The sequence below is a fragment of the Pleurodeles waltl genome, chromosome 1_2 (genome assembly GCF_031143425.1).
Source record: "Pleurodeles waltl isolate 20211129_DDA chromosome 1_2, aPleWal1.hap1.20221129, whole genome shotgun sequence".
Taxonomy (NCBI): domain Eukaryota; kingdom Metazoa; phylum Chordata; class Amphibia; order Caudata; family Salamandridae; genus Pleurodeles; species Pleurodeles waltl.
The window spans coordinates 1,349,252,689-1,349,275,113 of NC_090437.1; the positions used below are offsets into that span (position 1 = coordinate 1,349,252,689).

General features: G+C 51.9%; 1 protein-coding gene across 2 annotated transcripts in view; it reads left to right on the forward strand.

Moving 5' to 3' along the window:
• The window catches only part of LOC138252733 (NACHT, LRR and PYD domains-containing protein 3-like), a 451,062-nt gene that overhangs the window by 78,033 nt on the left and 350,604 nt on the right, over positions 1 to 22,425 (forward strand). For both annotated transcript variants that reach the window (XM_069205763.1, XM_069205764.1), the window contains one exon: positions 17,055 to 18,762. In XM_069205763.1, the coding sequence (XP_069061864.1) occupies positions 17,055 to 18,762 (1,708 nt within the window). The remainder of the gene's footprint in view (positions 1 to 17,054; positions 18,763 to 22,425) is intronic.

The following is a 22,425-nucleotide window of genomic DNA, read 5'->3' on the forward strand; positions in this document are numbered from 1 at the left end:
TCGGCGGGCGCGGCGGACGCGGCGGACGGAGGATCCGGCCGCGCGGAGGGGCCTCATGGGTGGTGGCTGGGCATTGAGCCCAACAAGGCACGGAGCAGAATGGCGGCCGAGGACGAGTCGGCGGTGACAGTCGGGCCGCAGAGGTATGGGGCCGGAGGGAGGCACAACTGAGAAGAGACAACACGTGGCCTCGACCTCCCAGTTCCTGTGGAGGCCGCCCGGCGCCGGGGGGGCGTGATTGGGACCCCGGTGATCTGATGCGGGAGAGACAAAGCTCCCCTGGCCCCCTTGGATTTTGAGGAGCGAGGGGCCCGCGGAGCGCTGGGGTGAGAGTGGGTCCTCGGCTCGGCAGGACGTTTCGGCCCGCGGTGTAAGCGGGCTAGCGGCGGCCCGGGGGAACACCGGTTGTCGGAGTCGGGCCTTGATAGGGCCCCGCAACGGAGATGGGTCCTGCTAGGTTGGCCCTGAAGGAGCAGAGGAGGTGAGGACGGTCGCTTTCCTCTTGCCGGAACGAGTGCATAGGGCAGTAGCGGACTGCCCCAGCGAGAGGTGGTGACCCGGGAGGGGAGTCAGTTTGCGGTGCAGCATTGTGGACTGCGGCGGGTGCTGGGCTGGTCCCTGCGACGGCTGGTGAGCAGAATTCTGATGGCATCCTCCAAGCCGAAAAGGGACCAGTCGGTGGGGGAGATGCTGACAAGATCTCAACCATCGCAGGGCAAGCCTGCCGTAGGGGCTGCCCTGGCAAGAGGACCTGATGACCGGGGTGAGGCAGAGGACAACGGTGGGGCCCCAGTTACAAAAGGTTTTCTTACCTCCTTGTTTGACTCTCTTAGGATGGATCTGCGGAGAGACATTTCCCAGGAGATGCGGACTATGCGTGCAGACATTACGTCGCTAGGGGAAAGGGTGTCGAATATAGAAGACAGCGAGATCTCCCGGGGGGAAGAAGTCGAACAACTGCAAAAGGAGGTCATGCGTCTTCGTGCGACGGAGGACTTAGAAAACCACTCTAGGTGGCATAACATACGTATCAGGGGAGCCTGGGCCCGGGCAGGAGAAGATATTAGAGGGTTTGTTACGCTGCTGTTCCGCTTCATCCTGGGCCCGGATAACACGCAAGAGATCACATTGGATCGGGTCCACAGAGCAGGTCATATGGGGGGGGGGCAGTGAGCGCCCTCCTGACATCTTAGCGTGTGTGCATAATTTTATGACCAAAGAAAGCATCCTGCAGAAAACGTGAAACCTCCCTCAGGTCCATTTCAGAGGGCACACGCTCCAGCTATTCCAGGTCCTCTCGCTGCGGACATTGCAGAGACGAAGAGTACTTAAGCCCATTACAGAGCACCTCCGGGCGAACTCTACGCCTTATACCTGGGGTCACCCCTTCCGCCTTGTGTTCCTCTGGGGAGACCAGCTGCGTCAGGTGAAATCACTACAGGAGGCACGCAGGATCCTAAGCTTGGAGGAGACGGAGCGGAGTGCCGGGCCGCACGAGGAGGCTGCTGCCGTAGGGGCTGCCCTGGCAAGAGGACCTGATGACCGGGGTGAGGCAGAGGACAACGGTGGGGCCCCAGTTACAAAAGGTTTTCTTACCTCCTTGTTTGACTCTCTTAGGATGGATCTGTAAGAGCTGCGGAGAGACATTTCCCAGGAGATGCGGACTATGCGTGCAGACATTACGTCGCTAGGGGAAAGGGTGTCGAATATAGAAGACAGCGAGATCTCCCGGGGGGAAGAAGTCGAACAACTGCAACAGGAGGTCATGCGTCTTCGTGCGACGGAGGACTTAGAAAACCACTCTAGGTGGCATAACATACGTATCAGGGGAGCCTGGGCCCGGGCAGGAGAAGATATTAGAGGGTTTGTTACGCTGCTGTTCCGCTTCATCCTGGGCCCGGATAACACGCAAGAGATCACATTGGATCGGGTCCACAGAGCAGGTCATATGGGGGGGGGGCAGTGAGCGCCCTCCTGACATCTTAGCGTGTGTGCATAATTTTATGACCAAAGAAAGCATCCTGCAGAAAACGTGAAACCTCCCTCAGGTCCATTTCAGAGGGCACACGCTCTCTGAACGGAGACGGAGCGGAGTGCCGGGCCGCACGAGGAGGCTGCTGCCGAGGACCGTCTGCAATGGCGCCGGAAAGAGAAGAAATGGAAGCAACTGAGGCCATCATCAACGAACAAGCGCTGGAGAGACAATCTGTATTGAACAGTCTTGCGGAGGGGACCAGTGCCTAAAAGCAGATTGTCCCCGAGTGTCGCTGCAGTGGTCTGGGGTAGTTTTTGGAGCAAGTAGTGAAGCTGCTGGAGTTAGGTCTGGGCGGTGGGGTCTCTGGACGCCAAGTGAAGACTTTGTGAGGTGTGTCGACCCCTGTCTGGCTCTTGCCTCTTTTTGGACGTTTGATAGAGGACTTGTGTGTGCCTTTGTTTTATGTTGTTGTGCTTTCCCTAAAACTCTTATGTGCCCTTGTCTTGATCACTGTTCTTATGTGTGCTGGCCACCCCCGAGCCGACCTCGGCTGCTGCCCCTGGGTGGAGGTCCTCGACTAAGGCGCTTTACCCGCTCAATTACTCATGTCCTTTAAATGTCTAAGCCTTAATGTCCGGGGGCTTAATAGTCCTGCAAAGAGGTTGGCGGTCCTCTCTGCCCTTGAGAGATCTGAGAGCCATATCTGCCTGCTACAGGAAACACACTTATTGTCTACAGACACATATCGTATGCTCTCAAGGTGGTTTCCCCGGCAGTTTTGTTCCTCTGCCCCTATGAAGTATGCAGGGGTGGTGATCTTGATATCGAGGGCCTTTCCTGGGGAGGTAGTCGCCAAGATATATGAGATTAGGGGTAGGTTCCTGGCCATCAGAGTGCGTGTTGAGTCATTCCACTTCACCATTGCCACATTATATGCCCCTAACGCACAGCAAGAAACATTCATGAGACAGGCCATATCCCCAATGCTTACTACACCGGACAGGGCTATATTTGTAGGGGGGGACTTCAATCTGGTCATGGACAATGAGCTGGATCGCTCCGGATACCGGTCCGGGCAGACGGGGGCGCTGACTCCGGCGGGGCGACAGTGGCTGGCTGATTGTGATCTAGAGGACGTCGGAGGAGGGCACACCCGACTCTTCGGGACAACTCATTCTACTCGGCGTCCTCCAAGACTTACACGTGCATAGGCTTCTTCTTAGCCTCTTCAGAGTTTACTTCTCGAGTTAGGGAGACCGCGATTGAGCCTCAGGCTCTGACAGATAATGCCCCTATTACGTTGGTGGTCCGCCTTGATGGTGGGCGAGTCAGGATCCCGGGTTGGCATTTTAGGGACACCATACTGCAGTGCCGGATGGCAGAAGAGACGCTGCGACGTGCGTTCCTTGACTATCTTAGTCACAATGACGCTGGGAGGAATAGCCTAGAGACACTTTAGGAGGCACTGAAAGTAGTCGTCCGCAGAGACGTGATCTCACACTTGGCCAAAGAAAATAAAGCCAGGAGAGGGCAGAGAGCGGTGTTAGAACAGAAAGTGTCGGCATTAGAGCGCTCCCACAAGCACACTGGCGCTCCCAGAGTGTGGAGGGAATTGGAGAAGGCTTGTCATCAGTTGAAACGGCTGGATTGGGACAGGGCAGAGTATGCCGTAGCCCGGCTTAAACACAAATTCTAAAATGGCGAGTAACCGCTGTGGGAAACTCCTTGCCCACAACCTGAGAGCTCAGCGATTGGCCAATGCTATAAAGATGGTGCGCTCCCCTTCTCGGGGTGAGGTACGGACGGATATGCAAATGGCTGAGGTGTTTGCTGATTTTTATAGAGAGCTGTATTCTGTGGACACGGGGAGTGATGCGGACCCTTCCTCCTATCTCGCGGATTGTCGAATTGTCCCGTTCCTTGAGCAGGATGCGACCTCCCTTGACCAGCCCATAAGGATAGACGAGGTGATCTCAGCGATTTCCTGCCTAACAGTTGGGAAATCGCCTGGCCCGGATGGCTTCACTGCACTTTTCTATAAGACCTACTGCCGAGAGCTGGCCCCGCTCCTGGTGCGGCTCTTTAACTCCTTTCTAGGGACCGGAACCCTCACGCCTAGCATGATGGAGTCATTCCTAAGCCTGGGTAGAACCCGGAGGATTGTGGTTCCTATCATTCCATCTCACTGCTAAATATTGACGCCAAGCTATTTACCGGCATTCTGGCACAGCGCCTTAATCCCTTTATGCCTGGACTCATAGACCCGGATCAGGCAGGCTTCATACCTCATCGACAGTGCGGAGACAATACAAAGCGGCTTTTACAATTAATAGATAAAACTAATAGATCTCATAGAGAGGCGCTGCTACTCTCCATTGACGTGGAGAAAGCGTTCGATAGGGTGCACTGGCCCTATCTCTTCCGGGTGCTGGAGCACTTTGGGGTTGGTCCGGCGTTCAGGACCTGGATTCAATGCATTTACTGTGCGCCTAAGGCCGCGGTCTGCATAAATGGGACTCTGTCATTGCCGTTTCCGATAGGGCGTGGGACGCGGCAGGGGTGCCCGCTCTCCCCACTGTTGTTTGCGCTTTATATGGAGCCACCCGCCCAGCGTCTTCGCGATGATACTCACATCTCTGGTGTCAAATTTGGGGGAGACCGTCACCTCATTGGTTTATATGCGGATGATGTGATTCTCACTCTGGCGGGTCCCATGGTCTCGCTGCCTGCGCTCATGGATGCCCTTAGCACGTTTAGCGGGGTCTCTGGGTTCAAAGTGAATACACAGAAATCTCAAGTCTTAAGTTTGTCAATCCTTTCAGGGCATGAGGAGGCCTTGCGGTCTCGATATCCCTTTATATGTTCATCGTTGCATGTACCTTACCTGGGCATTGCTTCGGCAACATCGGCGGCGAGGACGTCTAGCCTGAACTACACTTCCCTCTCTCAGGAGATTTTGAGGGACCTAGGGAAATGGGTGAAACAGAAGCTCTCCTGGTTCGGCAGGGTCTCTGCGGTCAAGATGACAGTATTGCTGCGCATACTTTATGTGTTTTGGATGCTCCCTTTGACACCGCCGCACATACTATAGCGACTCTCCAGTCAGCAATCCTGAAATTTATATGGGATGGGAAGCCTGCGCGGATGCTGCAGCGCGCTTTGTACCGTCCTAAGGAGGAGGGGGGACTAGCGGTCCCTTGCCTGCTGAGGTATTTTCAAGCAGCCCAGCTGCGCTTTCTGCTGGAGTGGAGTCGCCCGCTCACCGAAAAGCACTGGTGCTTTATGGACCAGGCAGTCGCTGGGTCTCATATTTGGAAGGAGCCGTGGCTCCGGCGTAGGTATAGGGCATTGGGGCTTTATTCCTCCCCGGTTACAGGTACGACGCTCCGGGTGTGGGGTGTGATGGCGAGGAAACATGGCTTGACCACTTTCCCATCTCCCATGTCACTGATCTGTGAGAACCCCAACTTTGTCCCAGGTCTACAGGTGGAGCACTCTCACCACTGGTATGAGGGGTGTTGCAAAAGGGTTGGGAGCATATTTGATTCGGATGGAGTAATTCCTTTTGACCAGATGAGGGAGACGTATGGGTTTAGGGAGGCAGATAGGCTGATGAACTATCAGGTCCAATCAGGCCATTGGTAAATAGACCACTTACACCATTCGAGAAATGGCTTCTGGTAAAGAAAGATGATAATCTGGTGATATCGGAACTGTATAGACTTTTACAGGGGGTGGAGCTGCCGGCTAAAACCAAGGGGGCAGAGGAGATGGGAGGAAGAGTTGGGGAGGGAGCTGACGGTGGAAGAATGGGGAAGTGTCCACTACGGAGCGCATCACACAGCTTACAACACGTCAGGGACAGAGACGGCCTACAAGCTGGCTACTTACTGGTACTATACCCCGGCAAGGGTGCATGCGTGGGATCCCTCTAAGTCGTGCCTTTGCTGGAGGGGTTGCAGCAACACGGGCACACTTATACACCTGCTATGGCATTGTCCCAAGATAAATAGATACTGGAAGAGCATCCTGGACGATATAGACAGAGGGGGTGATTCTAACCCTGGCGGTCGGTGATAAAGCGGCGGCCAACCCGCAGACAGGCTGGCGGTCCAAAAAATGGAATTCTGACCCTGGCGGGAACCGCCAACAAAGACCGCCACATTAACACTCCGACCGCCACGGCGGGACAAACAAACAGCGCGGCGGTCACCGCCAACAGGCAGGCGGCAGACAATGTACCGCCCACACTATCACGACCCACCAATCCGCCACCTTTTCCGGGGAGGGAGCACCGCCGATAAAAACACGGCGGAAACAGACTACGAACGGGAAAACGCTCACCTCTACGCACTCCACGAGGAATCAGGACAGCATGGAACCCGAATTGAACATCATACCTGCTCTCGTCTACCTGCTCATCTACCACGAGTACGAACTCCGGCGCAGACGACAACGGTGAGTACTGCACCTACGACACACGGGAGGGGGGAGGAGGAAAGGTTACGGGCACACACATATGCGACCCCCCCCACCCCCCCAATATGTACACACCAATGCAGAGCAACAAGTCACAGTGACACCACCCAAACACCCGTAAAAAATGCTATGACATAATCAAATTGGGAATAAATATTTATGTACAAAATAGCTTCTTAAAAGTATTGTTCAACCATCAAAAAGAATTACCTTTAAAAAAAATATTTACACAGCAATGGATAACTGAAGCAATTAGTCCTGCACATCTTACGAAATTAATATGTCCGTGGGCCAAAGTGTAGCGAAACAAGGGCAAAGCCCACACAGGAGACCTAAGTCCTTTGGAGAGAACACTGCAGGGGCATCTGGTGACAAAACTACAGGCACCACAGCCACATGAGTCCACGACGCCAGATCCACGAAGGGCCCACCATGCCCACTGTGCCATCCTGGGGACTGCAAAGCCACAGTCTCTCAAAGTGCCTACAGTGGGTGGCTTGCCCACTGTACCATCCTTAGGAGTGCAAAGCCACAGTCTCTCAAAGTCCCTACAGTGGGTGGCTTGCCCACTGTGCCATCCTGGGGAGTACAAAGCCACAGTCTCTCAAAGTCCCTACAGTGGGTGGCTTGCCCACTGTACCATCCTGGGGAGTGCAAAGCCACAGTCTCTCAAAGTCCCTACAGCGGGTGGCTTGCCCACTGTGCCATCCTGGGGAGTGCAAAGCCACAGTCTCTCAAAGTCCCTACAGCGGGTGGCTTGCCCACTGTGCCATCCTGGGGAGTGCAAAGCCACAGTCTCTCAAAGTCCCTACAGCGGGTGGCTTGCCCACTGTGCCATCCTGGGGAGTGCAAAGCCACAGTCCATCAGGTGGATAAATGTATCCACTGGACAAGGAGGATGCATGGTGGGCACAGTGAACCGTGAACAGTGGAGCGGTGCTTGAGATGAAGGGCCCAGCGGAGCGGTGCTTGACAGGAAGGGCCCAGCGGAGCGGTGCTTGACAGGAAGGGCCCAGCGGAGCGGTGCTTGAGACGGCGGTGCCCAGCGGAGCGGTGCTAGACAGGAAGGGCCCAGCGGAGCGGTGCTTGACAGGAAGGGCCCTGTTCAGCGGTGCCTGTCTTCACGGCGGGGCCCTGTTCAGCGGTGCTCTTCTGCACGGCGGGGCCCTGTTCAGCGGTGCCTGTCTGCACGGCGGGGCCCTGTTCAGCGGTGCTCTTCCAGTAAGTGTAGGGAGTCAGACCTGGCCTGGACACCCTGCTCACTCGCCCTCCGAACGTGCAGTGTCAGGCCCCTTCGGGGACGGAGTCCTGGGCCCTTTGGTGTCGTCCCTTGCAGCCGGTATGGGTCTTGTGGGGCCCTCCTGCTCCGCGCTCCTGCTGGCTGCCCTCTCCGCCTTGCTGCCCTTCCGCTCCTTAGATGGGGCTCTCGGGCCCTTGCCTCCCCTGGCTGTTGTGGCAGGTGAAGTGGCCGGAGTTACCTCCTTGGGGGCAGCCGTCTCAGTCCGCTCACGGCGGCCCTTCACTTTCCGGGTCCTCTTGCCTGGGGGGGGCTGGATGTGTCCTTGCTGCTGACTGAAGTGTCACTGCCGCCAAAGGGTGGACTCCATAACCCATGCACCACTTGCACCTTCGAGGCTGGGCTGGTGGTGGCTGAGGTGCCCTTGGGACTTTTCCCAGATGGAGGGGGTGGGTCAGGGGAGGGAAAGAGGTTGAGATTGGAGAGGTAATATTTCTTTGGACCAAGGTAAAGGGTAGGAGTAGTGGTGATAGAAGTGGAGGAAGAGGATGTGGTTGTAGGAGAGTCAGGTGTGCTGTCCTTGGGTGCAGGTGACTGGGACGTAGGCTGTCGTGAGGTGGTTGGCTGTTGTTTGGGTGTCTGCCTGCGTTTATGTGTCTTGGAAGAGGGGGTGACAGACACAGTGGGAGAGGACACAGAGGACGTGTACATGGCAGTGGGGGTGGTGACTGCACGTGTGAGGACTGTAGTGGAGGGTGTGCTGGTGATGGAAGAACTGGCTGATGTTGGTGTGCATGCAGGTGTGAGTGTAGACGTCACAGGGAGGGAGGAGGGAGAGGAGGAGGAGGGGGACACAGAGGTGGTAGTGACTGTTGGTATGTCTGCATCTGGGTGTTGCTTGGGTGAATGCTTGTGTGTTCTGTGGTGCTTATGTTTGGATGAGCTGGCCTTGGGTGTTGAGGTGTGTGCAGGCTGGTCTGATGGTGTGGATGGGATAGGCTGAGGAACAGGAGACAGAGAAAGGGTGGAGGCAGTTAGAAGAGGGAGACTGGAGACAGGGACAATGGCTGCCGTCAGTGCTGAGGCCAGAGCAGTGAACGCTCGTTGATGGGCAGCCTGACCCGAATGAATGCCCTCCAGGTATGCATTACTCTGGTGCACCTCCCTTTGCACCCCCTGGATGGCATTCAAAAGGGTAGTCTGCCCAACAATGAGCGTCCTCACGAGGTCAATGAGCTCCGCACTGAGGGCAGCAGGGGTAACAGAGGCAGGGGCTGAGGTGCCTGGGGCGAAGGAGACGCGCGCCTTCCTGGGCGAGCGGGCACGGAGCGAAGGCTGAGGGGCTGCTGGGAGGGCGGTGCTGGTGCGCTGGGTGGCGGCTGTACCTGTTGTTGCGGGGGGCACAGATGTTGCCGCCCCCGCTAGGGAGCTCCAGAACGAGGACGTGTCCGTGTCGCTGGTGTCTCCACCGGCCCCCGTTGTGGTGCTCCCCTCGCCCTCCGATCACTGGTGTCCTCGGTGTCTGTTTCAGTGCCCACCGGGGCCTTGTGACTTGCAGCTCCCTCGTGCTCCGACGCCAATTCTCCTCCGCCTGATGATGCTAATGCACAAGAAGACAAAGTATAAGGGTGGGGGGGAGAAATAAAACAAAGTTGAGAGCATGCCTTGTCAATACCCTTGGCGGAGAGGACAGACACAGGTGCCTCATGCACTAAGTCGCGAACTTGGGGTACACTACTCAGTACTTCAGAGTAGGCCAACAGGTCTAGGGACAACAGACGCGCACATGGGTGATGCTGGACCATGGATAGCTGCACTTGGCACCCTACAGAGGTGGGGGGCGGGGGCACAGGGCCATGTCTAAGGGAGGGGACTACACTACAGAAAGCGCCCTGGCCTACTGTCACCCACAGCCCTCCTCCCCCACCCAGGCACCTCAACTGCGCGTAAAGATAGCAGAATGTGCAGATACTCACCCCCTTGTGTCTGCTGTGATGTCCTCAAGCGCCCATCCAAATCAGGGTAGGCCACTGCCAGGATCCGGGACATCAGGGGGGTCAGGGTACGACTGGCACCCCTCCTAGGTCGGGAGGCCATCCCCAGCAGTGACTCGGCGGTCTTTCGGGCTCCGCGGCGGACGTCCTCCCACCTCTTCCGACAGTGGGTGCCCCGTCTGGTGTAGACCCCCAGGGCCCGGACTTCCTTGGCGATGGCACGCCAAATATCGATTTTCTGATGGGCGCTGACCTGTTTGACATGTACAGGGTGGGAAAAAGAAATGTCACATATCTGCATGTTTGGAGTACATGCCCCCCCCTCCCCAACCTTGCCATGTGGCCCATTCTCTCATCTGTCGTGCGTTGCACTCCTCATTTCCTCCCCACCCCACCAACTTACATCCCCCCCACTCCACACAGGCATAACCCATTCAATGAGCACTCAGTGTACTCACCTGTTGGTCTGGAGGACCGTAGAGTAGCGCATACTGGGGGAGGACCCCATCCACGAGTTTCTCCAACTCTTCAGACGTGAAGGCGGGGGCCCTTTCACCAGTAGCAGCAGCCATTGTCACTTCCAGACCGAGGTCACAGCAGCACTTGCAGTATAGGTCCTCTCCTGTGGATGATCAGGTCTCGAGTGATTATTCAGATAGAAAATGGCGGTGCGTACCGCGGCGGTGCGTACCGCGACCGCCGGCGCACATCGTCATTGGCTCATGAATCCCATAGGCTTCAATGTTAACCAATACGACTTCGTACAGCGGTCTTCGACCGCCTACCGCCACGGTGTGCCACGCCAGCGCATTGACCTCACATCCCATTGTCCCACTTCACAGGTCAGGCAGCCGCCATTTCAAGGGCCCACATGGCATATTTTGTACTGCGTCACACAGGCCTAGGCCTTGCATTGCCACACATACACGCCTTTCAATACATAGATAACCGTGTGCTATGCATGCTGTGGTGAACGTACCTGTGATTTGCTTGACTCTGGGCTCCATGTTGTCCTTCCTAGGCCCCGTCGGGTGGGACTTGCGAGGAGAAGGACGAATCCTCGCGTGTACCGACTGCTGGTGGACCTGTCGACAATGGAAGAACGCCACATCATACTACGATACCGACTTGACCGTGCCACTATCCATGAACTGTGTGCCCAGCTGGAGCCAGCCCTGATGTCCCCCATCCGCCAACCCACAGGAATTCCCCCTCTAGTGCAGGTTCTGTCAGTCCTCCATTTTTTTGCAAGTGGCTCATTCCAGACAACAGTGGCCATGTCATCTGGAATGTCTCAGCCTATGTTTTCAAAGATTCTGTCCAGAGTGTTGTCTGCCCTGATGAAACTCATGAGGAGCTACATCATATTCCCAGGGGAGGATGATTTGCCTACAGTGAAGGCTGATTTATATGCCCTTGGACATATCCCCAACATCATTGGTGCCATTGATGGGACCCATGTGGCATTAGTACCCCCAAATGACGATGAGCAGGTGTACAGAAATAGGAAAAATTACCATTCTATGAATGTACAGGTGGTCTGTTTGGCAGACCAGTACATCTCCCATGTTAATGCCATGTTCCCTGGGTCAGTGCATGACGCGTATGTTATGCGTAATAGCAGCGTCCCATATGTGATGGAACAGCTACAGAGGCACCGTGTGTGGCTAATAGGTGACTCTGGTTACCCCAACCTGCCTTGGCTATTGACCCCAGTGAGGAATCCCAGGACCAGGGCAGAGGAACGGTACAATGAGGCCCATGGGCGTACTAGGAGGGTCATAGAAAGGACCTTCGGCCTCCTGAAGGCCAGGTTTAGGTGCCTGCATATGACAGGTGGATCCCTAATGTACTCACCAAAGAAGGTGTGCCATATCATCGTGGCCTGCTGTATGCTTCACAACCTGGCTTTGCGACGCCAGGTGCCTTTCCTGCAGGAGGATGGTCCAGATGGTGGTGTCGTAGAAGCCGTTGAGCCTGTGGAGAGTGAAGAGGAGGAAGACAACGGGGAGGAAACAGACAACAGGGAAACTGTCATACAACAGTATTTTCAGTAGCACACAGGTAAGATTCACCCACGCCATTTCCCATTTACTTTGAGCCTCATGCATCTCTACTTTATGTATTTCCCTCCAGCTCTTTTAAACCACATTTTCTTTTTTGCCTTTCCTTCTCAGTGCTTCATGACTCAGAGCCTGACTTCTGCTTGGTTTGGCCATGCACTACAGCGTATTGACATTGGTATGTTGTCATCACTAACTGACATCACATATATTGAACAGTTATGTGTAATACATTTGATGAGAATACAGCATGACTCCAAACAGTTTTCTGTGCAATGATTGTTTTATTTATTGTGCTTAGATAATGGTATATGATATTAACACGGTGATGGGTGGGGGTGGAGTAATGTCCATGGCAGAGTCCATTTCTCAGTCTGACAGGTGCATTGTCCATATGCCTGTGGAAGGATGGAGCAGGGGCTGTTTGAGGTTGTGTACATATATCTTGTGTATATTTGCTATCCTCATACTGAGGGTACTCACTGAGATACTTTGGCATATTGTCATAAAAATAAAGTACCTTTATTTTTAGTATATCTGTGAATTGTGTTTTCTTATGATATTGTGCATATGACACTAGTGGTACTGTAGGAGCTTCACTCGTCTCCTAGTTCAGCCCAAGCTGCTCTGCTAAGCTACCTTTTCTATCAGCCTAAGCTGCTAGACACCCCTCTACACTAATAAGGGATACCTGGGCCTGGTGCAAGGTGTAAGTACCTCTTGGTACCCACTACAAGCCAGTCCAGCCTCCTACAGTGGGGTGCGGAGGTCTTTCCTGGGGGGGCGGGGCACAAAGAGGGGGGAGGGGCAGGAAGGGGCGGTACTGTTGAGGGTGGTGCGGGGAAGCACAGTTATGTATTTTGTGTTCTTGTTTGTTTTTTGGTTTCAGTTCCTTCTTGGACCGGATTGTCTTGCCATTTGTGCCACGGGTATCGGCTCTTAAGGGCTGGGCTGTGGGGATAAGGACATACGTCTAATTATGTCGACCAGCATTCTCTGGCGGACCGCCCTTTGGCATGTGTGGCAAGGGATACTGCTATATTCTGACAGCCGGCCGATTCGGATGTAGGCACAGAGCTTTGTATTTGGTTCATATATGTTATATACCAATAAACAGATTTGATAAATAAGGTGAAAATTACAAAGATTCAACAAGCACAAGTTGAGATATCACTTTTGCAGGTTTGAAAAGAGTCTTAAATCTTAGAAATCAACAGTTGTCTCTCGATTACACGAAGTACCTGGTTTGCATCAAAAATGACACGCACAGAGACCGCAGAGAAGGAGATGCGTGGAAAAATATGGTGTGCCTCAGATTTTCTGTCGCAGCCTAGACGATGCGTTGTTTCTTTCCATGCTGCAAGGGCCTTGCGTTGTTTTTCAGCACATAGTCTTGTTTCCTCACTGCGTTGCAGGGATCTTTTTGACACCCAGGGACGATGCGGATGCAGGGAAATCCTGGGCACGTTGGAAGAAGTCACAGGCATTGCGTCAATCCACTAGGGCGATGCGTAGAATTTTCTGTTGCACAGCAGGCATTGTGTTGATTTTCCACTCAGAGAATCAGCTGCGTCGTTCTGGTTCAGCTGTGCGTCGATCCGGTAGGGCTGTGCGTCAAATGTTCTGTCGCAAGGCAATGCCTTTGAAGTAGAGGAGACGTCAAACAGTGCTTTTGAAGTGCACAAGTTCCCCTTTTAGTACAGGTCTGTCTGCCACGGTCCCAGTAGGGGGGTTGGCAGTCCATTGCGTGAGGGCAGGCCACTAGCCGCCTTTGAAATGTAAGTGTCAGGCCCTCCACCCTTCTGCCCAGGAAATCCCATTCAATATGCAGATGAGTCCAGGTGTGACTGAGTGTCCTGTGTTTGTGGTTGTCTGGGTGAAATGCACCAGGAAGCTGTCAACCAGCCCAGCACAGACGTTGATTGGAGACAGACTGTAAGGCACAGATTGTGTTTAATGCTCACTATCTAAAAGTGGCATTTCTAAAATAGTAATATAAACTCCAACCTCACCAATAAGAAGGATTTTATGTTACATTCTGGCCCTACTAAATATAACCTGGTAATCCCTTTCTGATCAGAATCTACCACTCAAACAGTATATGAGAGTAGCCCTAATGTTATCCTATGGAAGGAGCAGGCCTCACAGCAGTGGAAAACGAATTTAGGAGTTTTCTCTTTACCAGGACATATAAAACACATGGGTATGTGTTGTGCCCTTTTACCTACATAGCACCCTGCCCTATCGGTTACCTAGGGCCCACCTTAGGGGTGACATTTATGTAGAAAAAGGGAAGTTTAAGGCTTGGCAACTACTTGTAAATGCCAAGTCAAAGTGGCAGTGAAACTGCACACACAGGCATTGCAATGGTAGGGCTGAGACATGGTTAAGGGGCTGCTTAACCATGGCACAATCAGTGCTGCCGGCCCACTAGTAGCATTTAATTTACAGGGTAGTGCACTTTACTAGGAACTTATAAGTAAAGTAAATATGCCAATTGAGTATGAGCCAATGTTACCATGTTTTTAGGGTGAGAGCCCATGCACTTTAGCACTGGTTAGCAGTGCTAAAGTGTCCAGAGTCCTAAAGCCAGCAAAGATGAGGTCAGAAAAAGAAGAGGAGGAAGCCAAAACGTTTTGGGGTGACCCTGCAGGGGCCTCATACTGTGGATAAAACTGCTAGAGTGTTAGGGCCATCATTTCTTGTTTTACAAAGTTAACCTCTGATTGAGAGTTTGTTTTTGTAAAACAGAGTTTGCTGAACAGCCTCATAAAACGTGGCGCCCTCTCAACCATCTTTGCATCCCTTCAGAAGAGTCGACGTGGCACAGAGATCGCTGCCAGGCAGACGGAGACTTCTTAGGATGGCGCGTGGGCATTAACACCTCCTCTCCCCTAGTGGATGGTGGACACCTGCCTGCCAAAGGCTAAGGTAGGCCTTTAGCCCCACCACAGTTTAATCTGGTCCTCCAAGGGCAAAGACCAAAGGAAGGTTTGAAAGGCCATCATTTAGCATGAACCATTAAGAGCTAGTGATACAACATAACTACTGATAGCACCAAGGATAACCCTTTGGGTTGGGTTTCAGCCTTCCCCTCCTCCTCTTCCTCCCTCACTCCTGAGTATGGGAGTGGCTGGAACATTCACTGGTTTTGGTTTATTCATTATTGTTTTCTTGCCTTCGGGTTTGATATGTGGGTTCAAATGAAAACAAATCTAGCAGTGTGAACTCTGCGCGGCTGCATGCGTACCTGAGATCTTAAACCTAGAGTAGTTGGGCCGATGCGCTTGCTCCGTTTATGCTTCAGTTTGTACTTCCTACCTCTGATTGTGCTGAGGTTAAAGCCCCAGGTGCAACAGATCACACCATCACTCTGTCGCTGTGAACCAAAACATGGTATTTCTAAGTAGTAGAAACCCAAACTAGAAGCTCAAAAGGTTTTATGAAAAATCCTAGAAAAATAGACAAGAAATTATGAGCCGCAGGGCCAAGTAATTATGCAAAGCAAATTAGCAAATATAATCAAAGGGTTGAAGGGGCAAAAAAATTATTTAAGTGGGTAAAGCCTAGCTCACTGTGTGAATCTTTGTAAACCCTGTGCCAGACGCTGTGAGTCTGCACCCTCAAACTCCAGTGGTTGGTCTCACTGCTTACCTCCAAGAAGAAGTGAGGAAATCTCAGGTGATGTGGGCCAAAGTGATAGTCCGTTGGACCAAGCAAGCTAAGAGGTTGGCGAGCTTTCAATAATGAAATTTCACAATTTTACAGCCAAGGATAAACTTACTGTCTCACCTCTGGACATCTGTCCCTGTAGACGCCTGCTGAGCTCGCAGAGAGTCCCAACCCAGTAATTACCCTTCTTTGTAATTAGGTAATGTCCAGATAAACTTGAAGGTGGGACTTGTAGGAGCTCTTTTATAGATCTTAGATTTAATGAAATCTCTGTTGCATTAGCCGGCTAAGATGCTAGGTAAGGGCAACGTCCTCCAGCCTCCTCCCAGCTGCAGTGTTTTTGGACAGTGATGATTCTCAAGCACGCTGACTTGGAGGACCGATGAGGGTTTCACATCTGTGGTCGAAGACCTTCTGACAACAGTGGATGGTGACCTGCTTTCATTGGCTCTGTCCGTCAGGATTGACACTGTGGCTGTGACCATCATCTATCCACATGTCACCTACTCCTCAGGGTGATGCTCTGAGAGGGATAGAGCCCTTCCTTGGTGGAAGGACGCAACTAATACCGCATCCCTCCCTCACCTCCAGCCAGAGATCGTTCAGTTAGGGAGCCCGACAGGGATCTGCATTATCTCCTCTTCATTTTAGTTTGTGTCTCACCCAATTAGTGGAGTGCCCAAGCGGATGTCAACTAGATCCCCCTTAGTGGCAAAGGACAGGACCCCAGTGTCCCGGAGACACGTCCTATGGTTGTTGACGCTGTTTGCAAATGGATGGGCTTAAATCTTTTAAACCTAAATCCATCAAAAACAGGGATTGTGTTTGTTAAAATATCACCTCAATCTGTTGGGTGCCTGGCTGTGGGTCTAATCACCTGGGGTTTGTCCTCAGACAGTATAGCTTGTGACAACTACAATGTGTTTTTATCATCTTAGAATACTTTGCAGACTTTCTGTTCTTTCGTTAAAGTGTTATGTTCAGTCTTATGTTGCCTTCGACCACTCAGTCTACCTCAGTCAATTTCAAAGGAGCACACAAAGTTCAGTATGTTCATTTACACTCCAGCTAGACATCTTTTTCACTTAAGAAGCTTTCATCAACTTCACTGCCATGTCCCTCAACTGGCCTTGAGATGCATGAATAAATTCCTATTTTGAAATTGAAGATGATTTAATGGGTGGCAGAGAATTTGGAGTTCAAGAAACTTTTTTAAAAGTCAATTCCTTTGATGATTAAGAATAAAACCTCCTTTCTGAAATTCCTTCAACTTTTAAAAACAGACATCTAGTTTTCTGTCTACATAAGGTATAGTTTTTGGTACCTCTTTCTGTGGTGATCAGTCGGTTAGCGCCAATAGAGCTTACATGTGTGGGTGCACGTGCTCAGGAAATGTCCTCAAATAGAAAATAACCTTGCTCTGCAGTTCTTCATTAGAGTTCCCATATATCCCTACTCACACACTCTGGGTTTCTGTTTAACATCATCATTGTTGATTCTTATAATCCTGCTTTCTGTGACCTGCTAAATAGGTCCTGTTGCTGCTTGGTACAAATGCAGATGTAGAATAATTTGGTGTCCAGTATTGTGCCATGAGGTGTTGATGTCCAGAGCTGTTCCTTGTTCCATTTCAGACTGTCACCTGCGCCACAAGGAGACTCTGCGCGAGCGGAACCGGACACTGATGGTGAACACCATCTCAGGAAGGGAGAAGGTGAGGGCTTTCCTGCTGGAGGATCAATACACAGACCTGGTAGTCATCTCCTCTCTCCGAGAAATGAGAGTGGTGGAGCACGAGCTGCTGGCCCGGGGCCGGGACCACGAGACGTGGAGGCAGAAGGCCATCAGCAAGGAGCTGGAGACCATCCAACATCATCAGATCTTCTGCAGTAGCTTTGGGACGGAGAGCAGGTCCACCTCCGTGGCCATCAGCGGTGTTGCTGGCATTGGGAAAACCACATTACTCCAGAAGATCGTCTATGATTGGGCAAGCGGGAAGATTTATGATGAATTCCATTTCATTTTTCACTTCAAATTTAGAGATTTAAACTATTATCGTGAAACCAACCTCCGAATATTGATTTTGGATTCCTATCCGTATCTTAGTGAGCATCTAGACAAGATCCTCGCAGATCCCTACAGCCTTCTCTTCATCTTCGATGGGTTAGATGAGTTTCGAAGTAGCATCACCTTCTCGAAATCCACAGGAGGCAAGCCTGGTGCTAGTGTCTGTCCAGACCCTAACAGCTTCTGCCCAATCGCAGACATTGTCCGCTATCTTGTCCAAGGGGACATGCTCGACAGCAGCTCAGTCTTAATCACTACGCGCCCCACTGTCCTGAAGAGCCTCAAAAAGTCAGTCATCCACCTCCATGCAGAAATTCTTGGCTTCAATGCTGAGCAAAGGAAAAAATACTTTCTGAACTTTTTTGAAGATGAAAAGATGGGTGAGGAAGCCTTTAAATACGTGGAGCAGAATGACATCCTGTACACCATGTGCTACAACCCCTCGTACTGCTGGATAATCTGTTCCTCCTTGGAGACCACCTTCAGGGAAGGCAGTGGAGCAGTCCACCCGCACCCCAGGACCATCACTGAGCTCTTCTCCAGTTACATCTACAACATCCTACAGAACCACCCGCGGGAGAGTGGCCACTCTAAAGATGTTCTCAGGAACCTTGGCAACATGGCCTACGAGGGCGTTTCCAGCAGGATCATCGTGTTCAATAAAAGCCACCTGGAGAGCCAGCACCTGGAGCCGTCTCAGTTCCTCTCCGGGTTCCTGATGGAGATTCTGCAGATGGAGACCTGCCTGCAGAACGAGGCCTATACCTTCTTCCACCTCACTGTCCAGGAGTTCATAGCTGCTCTCACAAAGTTCATCCACACCCCTCCAGAGCAGGTCACCACTCTCCTAGACCGAGACAGTGACATCAAGGATGGGCGCTATGAAATCTTCCTCCGCTTCTTTGCCGGTCTCTCCTGCCCAAGGTACAGGAAGCTTGCCCCCTTCTTCGGAGAGATGCCGCATGATACCACATGTCACGTCATCGACTGGGTGAAGAAAAAGCTGGAAAGGAAGACGCGCAATAAGAGAAAGCGCCTTAATGCCTTCCATTGTCTCTATGAGTGCCAGAACACAGGCCTGACCCAAGCCATTGTTTCAAAGATAAAACAGATAAACTTGAGCAAAATGACCCTTTCACCAGTGGACTGCTTTGTCTTGGCCTGGGCCTTCCGCTCCTGTGACAGCATCGAGACCCTCAACCTCCAGTCCTGCATCATCTCCCAAGAGGGACTGTCAAAACTGGGCCCCGTTCTGCACAAGTGCACCGAGCTCTGGTAAGAACCCAAAACAGAACTTACAGTAAACAAAGCTTGTCTGTGTATCTTCAAATGTAATAACCCTGTGCACATTAACCTCTTTTTTTTAATTAATTTATATATTTGAAATACCTAGTCACAAGTTAGAGGATCACTTCATAGGTAGCATTACAAAATAACTTGGTGGCAAAGTCACAAAGACGTTTTGAAGAGAAAAGATGCTTGTTGCAAGACTTGCCCAAGATGAACCCTAGAAGCCAAGTTCATCTGAGAGAGAATTTCTGAAGACTTTTTTTATAGATTATAGAAAAATAATGTTTTTTTTCTTATGTTCTCCAGCATGGAGCTCCACAGTTTCGGAGTGAAGGAAGAGAAACCTTGCTTTGAGGATTTGCTTTCTCTGGCTTTAGGAGTTTTCAGGAACAGGTGGCTTCTGTTTCTGGTATTAACTTGTCCTGCTGGAATGATGCAAGACTTGCTGAAATGATGTAAGAAGAACAATGTAGTGGTCACTGTTTATAGTTGGCTGGAAATCAAAGCCAGGGCAGCAGATGGTCAGTCTGGTTGAATCAGCAGCCCCCCCTGGAAGCCTTGCAACTTCTTCACAGCTGCAAAAGTGGGGCCAGTCGATATCTCTATGGACCAAACAGTCTCAGTGATGACTGAGTCAAGGGAACATTTGATCCTTTACAGGGCCCTCTCTAGGGTGGCTCGGATTGTGCTGCATGTGTTCAACTTACATTCCTTTGCAGATGATTCTTGAGGAGTTGGGGCTTATGTTCAGATACATACCTTGTCACATGCAGCAGTAACTGACGCTCTTGCATCCACGACAGGGGAGCACCTGCTAGGGTAGAACCTGGAGGAAAGAAAACATAGTCAATTTGTGGAACATGGGATGCTGGGAAAGAGGTGAAACATTCAAGTCTTGCTCTGTTAATGTGCCCCTTCTTTTCTCACCAGATATTTTGTTAATGTCCCATCACTTCTTATCTCTACCCCTGTTAATGTGCCCATCACTTCTGATCTCTCCCTCTGTTAATGTGCCCCTCACTTCTGATCTCTCCCTCTGTTAATGTGCCCCTCACTTCTCTTCTCAGCCTCTGTTAATGTGCCCCTCACTTCTTATCTCTACCCCTGTTAATGTGCCCCTCACTTCTGATCTCTCCCTCTGTTAATGTGCCCCTCACTTCTCTTCTCAGCCTCTGTTAATGTGCCCCTCACTTCTCTCCTCAGCCTCTGTTAATGTGCCCCTCACTTCTATTCTCAGCCTCTGTTAATGTGCCCCTCACATCTCTCCTCAGCCTCTGTTAATGTGCCCCTCACTTCCCTCTCAGCCTCTGTTAATGTGCCTCTCACTTCTCTCCTCAACCTCTGTTAATGTGCCCCCTCACTTCTTTCCTCAGCCTCTGTTAATGTGCCCCTCACTTCTCTCCTCAGCCTCTGTTAATGTGCCCCTCACTTCTCTTCTCGGGCTCTGTTAATGTGCCCCTCGCATCTCTCCTCAGCCTCTGTTAATGTGCCCCTCACTTTTGATCTCAGCCTCTGTTAATGTACCCCTCACTTCTCTTCTCAGCCTCTGTTAATGTGCCCTCCTCACTTCTCTTCTCAGTCTCTGTTAATGTGCCCCTCACTTCTCTTCTCAGTCTCTGTTAATGTGCCCCTCACTTCTCTCCTCAGCCTCTGTTAATGGCCCCCCTCACTTCTCGGCCTCTGTTAATGTGCCCCCTCACTTCTCTTCTCAGCCTCTGTTAATGTGCCCCCCTCACTTCTCTCCTCAGCCTCTGTTAATGTGCCCCTCACTTCTCTTCTCGGGCTCTGTTAATGTGCCCCTCGCATCTCTCCTCAGCCTCTGTTAATGTGCCCCCTCACTTCTCTTCTCAGCCTCTGTTAATGTGCCCCCCTCACTTCTCTCCTCAGCCTCTGTTAATGTGCCCCCTCACTTCTCTCCTCAGCCTCTGTTAATGTGCCCCTCACTTCTCTCCTCAGCTTCTGTTAATGTGCCCCCCTCACTTCTCTTCTCAGCCTCTGTTAATGTGCCCCCTCACTTCTCTCCTCAGCTTCTGTTAATGTGCCCCCCTCACTTCTCTTCTCAGCCTCTGTTAATGTGCCCCCTCACTTCTCTTCTCAGCCTCTGTTAATGTGCCCCCTCACTTCTCTTCTCAGCCTCTGTTAATGTGCCCCCTCACTTCTCTTCTCAGCCTCTGTTAATGTGCCCCCCTCACTTCTCTTCTCTACCTCTGTTAATGTGCCCCCTCACTTCTCTTCTCTACCTCTGTTAATGTGCCCCTCACTTCTCTGCTCGGGCTCTACATGGTGTAAAGGGTGCACATAGCAGTGCCCCATTCAGGGACCATCATTTGCAGTGGTTTTGTTCTTCTTGTCTCCATTCCTTGGTTCTTGTATACTGCTAGCGACTCCCACGGATTACACAGGTTCTCCAGTGGCAGGCTGGCTGTTTCTGCCATGTGCAGGTCCCTACAGGTATCTATCCCTCACAGGCTGTGTCCCTGGGTCCTTGGCAAGCAGTCACCACATCCGTTCTTTTCACATCCCCTCATGACTTTCCTCTGAAGAGTCAGGTTCTTAGTTGCTTGAGTGTGTTGGACGTATTGGCTGCACCAGGCATTGCAAGGCTTCTTCACAAGGAACAGGTGAATGGGAGTAGGAGAACTACATTGTCGCAGGTGAAAAGCTGTGCACCTGTTACCAGTTGGTGCAGAATAAAAGCAAACCCCGTCATGGTATCTTGGGCGTTGCTTAAGAGGTCATACGATCTAAGGTCAGGTCTGTGCCACAGATCTCCACACTTCCTAAGGCTACCAGTGACCACTCTCAGCTGCTGAATAGGCCTAATATTGTACCAGGACTTGCCCAGTGGTTACTGCAGCAAAGTGTTCTGAAGAGTATTGGAGCCGTTGAGTCATAGAACACGTTCAGTGACTCGGGCCTTCAAAGATGTCGGTCCCAAATCTGTGAGACTGGTTGGCCTGTCTCCAAACAAGCAATCATTAGTGGAATCATGCCTGCCAGCATCACCTTCAAACTCCTCACGCATGCTCACAAGGCACTGCACAACGCCGGACCAGAATACCTCAAGAGGCGGCCCTCCTTCTACACCCCCACCTGCCAGCTTCGCTCCGCCGACCTTGCCCTCGCCACCGTCCCACACATCTGCAGAACAACCACAGGTGGCAGATCATTCTCACACCTCGCCGCCAAGACGTGGAACAGCCTTCCCACCCACCTGCATCAGACCAAGGACCTCCTTTCGTTCAGGAGACATCTTAAGACTTGGCTGTTCGAGCAGTAGCAGCCCCCCCACCCTCTCAGTGCCTTGAGACCCCACAGGTGAGTAGTGCACTTTACAAATTGCCTGATTGATTGCTGCCCAAGAGTTGAAAGACTGTCTCCAGAGGCCCCTCAAATGATGACTGTAATGATCCCCATGGCTGACCGTCGGCCCGCCGCGGTGGTGGCTGGTGAGCGTGGGCATGAGGGGCCGAGCCCCCCCACAGTGACACACAAGAGGAGAAACCACAAGCAGCTCTGGCTGCTTTTATGAACCAAGCTTGAGATTTCATTTTAGGGGCAGGAGGAGAGGCTCGGCATGTGCCGGGTGAGGTACAAGACCATCATGGTGATGTTGTGTGGTCGGCACGGCTGCCGTCATTTTCTTCA